The following is a 7331-nucleotide window of genomic DNA, read 5'->3' as shown; positions in this document are numbered from 1 at the left end:
ACACCTACGCCCTGCTGGTCATCAGGTACCCCGCTGGCATAATAAGCTGGCCAAAGGAGGAGATAGAGGCCACCGACATCAAAACAAGGAAGCTCCTTACAACGCATGGCGGGTTTGGTGGTTTAGAGACGTGCTCCCCACACACTGCTGCTTTTCAGACTGCTGGCTGAGACTGAAAAGGGATGTTGTCCGTGTGCAGAAACAGTGGGGCTTCCTGAACACAGCCAAAAGGAGCTCCTACAGACCAAAAGCACAAAGGTTCTCCATGTGTTTCTTCATAGTTATTTTTTATTTTTCTTTCTTTTGTTCTACCCAAGGGTAATGTGTCAGTTCAGTTAAGAAGAAAAGCGAGCAGTACTCCTTCATTCCACACTTCATTTTTGTTCATTATTTTAGCTCACTGTTCCTGTTACAGGAGGTCAGAATGCTCAATGTCAAGGCCCATGAGCAGACACTGCAGAGGCAATTTTAAAAAAGTTATGCATAATCAAACACATAAACTACATTGTGAGAATGAATCACACTGCAGTCAGCACCAGATGATGTGCAATACTTCTACCAGCCATTTCTGTTTTTTGAGGAGACCCAGCTGTATCCAATAGGATCTCTGTGCAGGATGGAGACTAGTTCTCACTAGAGGCACATTAAACCTCAGCAGTGGGAGTGGAGACAGCTCTCTGAGTTGTAGTCTCCTCTCCAGGGAGTGGAGAAGTGACGGTACCCTACAGAAAGCTTCAGTATGTGAATTAGAGTGATCATCAGGTCTGTAATTTCAGAGAATTAATTCAGACCTTATCAGTGCAGATCTCAATGCAGGACTGTGTAGTCAGGTTGGACTGAAAGGTGGCGAGAGGGAAGCTGCCAACGGTGCTCTTGGGCAACTTGAAGCAACCGCGGTAGTGAACGTTTCTGACTGGAATGAGAAAAATACACAGGAAAATGGTTAGTGCAGAATAGTAAATATGGACTTGCTGGGATTCACCTCCATTAGCAGGCACTAGGATGTGTTTTCATTTATCCACTGAGAAGGCAAACAAAGGGCTTATGAAATAAATGGTCAGATTCTCACTAAAGCTGTAGTTTGGTATCAGGGTTATCTACTGTACAAATAACCATTCATTTCAAATGATTTCTGCCCTGTATTATATTGCTACAGGCTACTTGACTGAATTCAAGCATCTAATGCTTTCACAATTCAGCTGCAACGTTGCAGAGACAGCTATCTAACAATATACTGTATACACATGTTTATTCACATATGAGGCTGGAAAGCTCAGTGATTAATACCATTGACTTTGCTACTAAAGGTCAGTGGTTCAAACCCCTGTTAGTTTCATTTGATAGGTTTTCATCTTACATAGTGAAATATACTTAGGGCTCAAGGAATGCAATATTTTTTTTTAAGTGGGTAAGGCTCATTATGAATAACTTCCATTAATGTGAACTAATAACTCCTACCTCTATTTTTATTTGACCTTGACTTTTGCACAATTTTTGAGCAAAAAATGTAACCTTGCATTAAAGTAAGACCCCAGTATTCATTTTTATCACATTTGTGTGATTAGAGTCATTGTTATGTTTTATACACTAACAGTTTTGGACACACTTCTCCTTTGAAATGAATGGCTAAGTGTGTCCAAACTTTGACTGGTAGAATATATTTACCACAGGTGTGCAAGGAAGAGAGCAGCATGCATACTGTAGATGTATGTTATTAAGGTCTAGTTCACTGCAGGGTTGTGAAGCAGTTCATAACTTTGGGGGTAGAGGCAGCTTTTGATGTTGGGGTGACGTTCAACAAAATATCATAACAATCTGATGCAAACCTACAATGATTCCACCTTTGCAAAATTTTAATATTCAAGTATATACTGGCACTGTCAGAGAAGTGTTTTAACTATGTGGCTAGAATTAATGAGTTTCTGGAATTTGTTAAAGTCAGTGCCCTTGATAATGTTTAATAACCTGATAAAACTAAACATCTCAATCACAATTTACTAAAAATGTAAACTTAAAAGTAGCCACGTTATTGCTCTGAACTGTACTTTTCTTATATTAACATTGTTCTTTCGTATACAGTGACAGACATCTCTGTGCTGCTGTAGCTCTGTTACTGCTGACTGAATAGCTAATATGCTGTTTTACAACTACAAATTTAAGGGTTCTCCTAAAATTTTAATCTAGCTTTCTAATATCAGAATTAGGGAATTTAATATAGAAGTAATTTGAAAGCAGCTTGAGGTGCAAGCCTCAGTCAAAAAGTTTGTTTTATTGCAGTATCTGTATTTACACCACCAGGTGGGACTATTCACTCAGATTATATCTGGGATAATTCATATGGAAGGTCTTCACATCTGCAGTATCTTGAACAATTAAGAACAGAGTCCTCAGCACTGGGTTTGACAAGCCTGTTTGTGCAACAGCATACCCAACACTGAATAGACAAAATCATGGTAAATGGTCTTATACTTGTATATCACTCTTCTGTGCTTTACAGCACATTCAAAGTGCTTTCACGCTACTTGGCCATTCACCCATTTGCACACTGGTGTTATCACTGGGAACAACTGGGAGTTCAGTGTCTTGCTTAAGGACATGTTGACTGGACAAGCTAGGAATCTAACCGCTCTGGTTAGGAAACAATCCGCTCTACATCCTAAGCCACAGCCCCCCCATCACATTTGAACATCACCTGCTAAACTGACACCTAAATACAGAAACCTGCAGCAATAACACCCTCTTGGTCCATTAAAGTGAAAAAGTCATCAATGTAAACAAATTTATTCAGTTCAAAATGAATGCATTTAGTGGCATCAAATGCTCATAGACCATTTATAATTTAAAGTAGTTTCTCTGTGATCAACATCTTAGTTCACATACAGGCAGACTTGTTGTATGGACACTCGTTCAGCTGCATGTTGGTTCTGTGGCTTTTATCATGGCTGCAGATCTGTAGGAACCCTCTGCATTTAACATGTGTTTGTATGAGTGGGAATTTTTACTAACATCTGTATGATAGAAACACAATACATGTACTAAAGTGAAATTATAAACAGCCACAAAAACCTTCTTTAACCAATATGAATCCACCCTGGATTTGCTCACTCGTAGTTGTGCAGCTAGGCCCTTTGCTGGATAATCCCAACTCTGCAGTCCAGCAAATCATGTCAAATCCTCTTTGAGTATTTGTCATATTTGCTGCTCTCAGAGAAGCAGTCCTCGGCCTGAGGCTTTCATCACTGTGTTTGTCAGTGGCTTTCAAAAAGAATTGTTTTCCCCTGTGACCTCTATGGTGTTTTCCTGACTCTACAGCCATTCTTAGTGCTTCCTGGCTTATCAAAGAGTCAGGTGGTCCACTCCACAGTGTGTATCTGTTTCACACAGAGCACTTGCTGAAGAATTTCCCTCCCACAAACCTCTGCTGGACCTGTGTATGACCTTTTCAGATCATCGTCTGGGGAGGTATTCCTGTGGAAGTCCACTAAAATTCCTGTTCTGCAGTGCCTGGTCAACTGTGTGAATGAAGGAGTCAATCATTTGTCTCATGTCTTGAGTGAATGGGTCAAAGGAAAGCCGCTGGGCTCCTGAGCGTTTGAAATGCCCATCCTGGTTTGTCTGGGCACAAAGTAGCCTCTCATCAGTCATAGTGACGTTTAGAAAATCCGTGATGTGACGGAGCTGTGGGAGAAGAGCTCTCTGCAGCTCCTCGTAATGCACCACCAGCAGGTGACGTCCAAACTTCAGCCAGCTCAGTGCGTGGGATGCCCACCAGGGGGCGTAGCTGGAGACAAATTCTGGCCATTCTGCAGGGGAAAGAGATGAGGATCATGTAGGCAACAGCAAACAGTCTCATTTGCAGAGTTTCACAGCATAAGTACAGAAATGATGCTAGGTCTAAAGGGAGGCACCACTACAATCGATCATTTCACTACTGCAAAATAAAATAATAAAAACAAATTCCTGACAAATATTCACAGAAGGTACTGCCTTTATGCAGCTTCTGTCAGCACCCTCAGCCACCAGAGGCTGTCACAGGGACTGTTTACACTTACTGTTGATAACCCACAGACCTGGAAGTCAGAGAATTTTTTTCTGGTAGCAATCTTAGTAGCTAGACAGATCAAATGAAAGCTATGTGCCTGGTGAATTACTGGGCCAACAGTAAGCGAGATTTGATTTGATTTTATATGCTGTAAGCCTGCATGTCTCTGTTACAATTGGTGAATTTTGTGACATTACATCACAGGATGGCGATTGAAAATCCATTCAGAAAGCACATGTAGTACTGTGTTTACTGCCCATTGTTTAAACGTTACAGTACTCAAAAATATAGTCTTCACTCTAAATAGGAGAACTTAAGTGCCTAAGTGCAATGATACACAAAATGGCCTTAGGTCTACAGCTGCTATAACAGCAGGACATTATGGTGGCATTAGCTACACTATCCTTGAGCAGAGCCATAAACCACTTCACTGTTATGTTTGTGTGGATTGGTACTGTATTACCTTTGCTTTTCCACTGTGCATCTGTGGCATGTCCTAAATGTCCGGCGCACTTGCGGTTGAATTCAGCCATGAGGGAGCGGTAAGGGTTTCGAATCAGCAGGATGGCAGAATCAAACATCTCAATCTCTTTCTGACCACTCTCATGGGTCTTTACGCAGATGCTGCGACCACTCTTCCAGTAGTCCTTCTCTCCTTTGAAACCTGGTACCAATGAATAAATGAATATATAATGGTCAGCTGCGGTGCAATATTTCACTGAGCGCTCGCTCAAAAACTCGGCAGTGCGGTGCCCTGCCCACCTCTGTTGTACAGCGTGCCATCGAAATAAAAGCTGCCAGTGTAGTAGCCGGTCACGAGCTCGATCAGGTGCCGTACCCAGGTGTTGCCTGCACCAGGAAAACTAGAAAGAGCCACCAGGGAGCCGGATCTCTGAGGCAGAAACATCCGCTCCTTGCACCTGGAGTCTAGAAGGACAGCTTTTGTTGTCAGGCTCAGTTATAGAACAGAATATATCAAATGGATTCATTTTCAGAAAAAAGTGACAAAGAAATGGTTCAAGTTTGAGATGAACACTACTTTCAAGGGCAGGTTTCTCCTCAATCATACACAGTGCGTTCTTTCCCCACGAAATTGAGACAGTAACACTGTGGTAGTTACTTTTACCAGCTTTTTTTTTATAATGATCTATAGAAATGACTGATATGGCACGATTGGATGGGGTTCAAATATCAACATGGTCTGGTAAATATTACATTGTCCCATTTCTGTTTGTTAAAACAGAGTGAGGCTTCACATGATTGTTTTAAACAACGACCTGTCACATGCTGATGACTGTGTCTGTATAACAAATATCTCACCAAGCACAGGTGTGTGATACACCTGGTAGTGGTCGTGCTCAGTGGGTGCTATGGGTGTAGAGGTGCTGGTGTGGTTTAGAGACGTGCTCCCCACACACTGCTGCTTTTCAGACTGCTGGCTGAGACTGAAAAGGGATGTTGTCCGTGTGCAGAAACAGTGGGGCTTCCTGAACACAGCCAAAAGGAGCTCCTACAGACCAAAAGCACAAAGGTTCTCCATGTGTTTCTTCATAGTTATTTTTTATTTTTCTTTCTTTTGTTCTACCCAAGGGTAATGTGTCAGTTCAGTTAAGAAGAAAAGCGAGCAGTACTCCTTCATTCCACACTTCATTTTTGTTCATTATTTTAGCTCACTGTTCCTGTTACAGGAGGTCAGAATGCTCAATGTCAAGGCCCATGAGCAGACACTGCAGAGGCAATTTTAAAAAAGTTATGCATAATCAAACACATAAACTACATTGTGAGAATGAATCACACTGCAGTCAGCACCAGATGATGTGCAATACTTCTACCAGCCATTTCTGTTTTTTGAGGAGACCCAGCTGTATCCAATAGGATCTCTGTGCAGGATGGAGACTAGTTCTCACTAGAGGCACATTAAACCTCAGCAGTGGGAGTGGAGACAGCTCTCTGAGTTGTAGTCTCCTCTCCAGGGAGTGGAGAAGTGACGGTACCCTACAGAAAGCTTCAGTATGTGAATTAGAGTGATCATCAGGTCTGTAATTTCAGAGAATTAATTCAGACCTTATCAGTGCAGATCTCAATGCAGGACTGTGTAGTCAGGTTGGACTGAAAGGTGGCGAGAGGGAAGCTGCCAACGGTGCTCTTGGGCAACTTGAAGCAACCGCGGTAGTGAACGTTTCTGACTGGAATGAGAAAAATACACAGGAAAATGGTTAGTGCAGAATAGTAAATATGGACTTGCTGGGATTCACCTCCATTAGCAGGCACTAGGATGTGTTTTCATTTATCCACTGAGAAGGCAAACAAAGGGCTTATGAAATAAATGGTCAGATTCTCACTAAAGCTGTAGTTTGGTATCAGGGTTATCTACTGTACAAATAACCATTCATTTCAAATGATTTCTGCCCTGTATTATATTGCTACAGGCTACTTGACTGAATTCAAGCGTCTAATGCTTTCACAATTCAGCTGCAACTTTGCAGAGACAACTATCCAACCATATGAAATTCTTCTATAATATTTGACCTTGCCAACAGGAAGAAGTGGTGCTTATCTTTAAAGGCCAGGCAAATGTTTAAAGTTAATCAGTGTTATTGAATTTTCCAGCTATTATGAAGCCTTTAGAGTTATGTTGACTTTATTCTTATTACACAGAGCGTAACAGTAAATGACTAATAATAAAAATACAGAATAACACTAAAACATATTCAAATCTATCGTGCAAAAATAAAATAAAAACAGGTTAAGAATGTGGTTAAAATGTAGTCAGAGAAAATGTATTATATCTTAAATCACAGTGTATCACAATTTGTGTCAAGTCTGTTGAGAAATACACTGATCAGCCATAACATTATGACCACCTATCTAATACTGTTTACATAGGAGTCCATGTGGCAGTTGGTTGGCACTCATGTCACTCTGCAGCTCACTGTGCATCTTCTGTGAATCCATTTGCTTCCACAGTTCTACTGTGAGGAAGAGCACAGATGTGTCTATAATTCAGTGAAAAACCTAGCTAAAAGGAGTGAAAACTGTGGTGTGAGGACGAGTTAGAGAATTTTTTTTAGCCAAATTCAACAGCCTCACTGCTCTAGGTGTGATATCACCACTACAGCCCCTGACTCTTTCTCTTCAGAGAGACCAATATTCTCATTTTCAACCATTTTAACAAAGATTCAAATAAATTTTAATCTTTTGAAAAGTACAAATGGAAGAATCTACAGTAGGTCAACCTCATCATCAGTGAGCCGTGGGTGTCCATGACCCTGTCTCCAGTTCACCATTT

The 7331-nt window shown here is 41.2% G+C and overlaps 1 protein-coding gene across 1 annotated transcript in view; it reads right to left on the bottom strand.

The window, feature by feature from the left end:
- Nucleotides 1–2765: 2765 nt before the first annotated feature.
- The window catches only part of LOC109972887 (WSC domain-containing protein 1-like), a gene marked incomplete at its 5' end in the record, with an annotated part of 5911 nt that continues 1345 nt past the window's right edge, over nucleotides 2766–7331 (bottom strand). The window contains 5 exons of the mRNA XM_020622102.1: nucleotides 2766–3803; nucleotides 4506–4706; nucleotides 4805–4969; nucleotides 5363–5552; nucleotides 6107–6228. Coding sequence (XP_020477758.1) covers nucleotides 3448–3803; nucleotides 4506–4706; nucleotides 4805–4969; nucleotides 5363–5552; nucleotides 6107–6228 — 1034 coding nt within the window. The remainder of the gene's footprint in view (nucleotides 3804–4505; nucleotides 4707–4804; nucleotides 4970–5362; nucleotides 5553–6106; nucleotides 6229–7331) is intronic.

This window comes from Monopterus albus, unplaced genomic scaffold (genome assembly GCF_001952655.1).
Source record: "Monopterus albus unplaced genomic scaffold, M_albus_1.0 scaffold272.1, whole genome shotgun sequence".
NCBI classification, from domain to species: domain Eukaryota; kingdom Metazoa; phylum Chordata; class Actinopteri; order Synbranchiformes; family Synbranchidae; genus Monopterus; species Monopterus albus.
The sequence above is the reverse complement of the archived record's forward strand: the minus strand, read 5'-3'. Positions and strand labels throughout refer to the sequence as shown.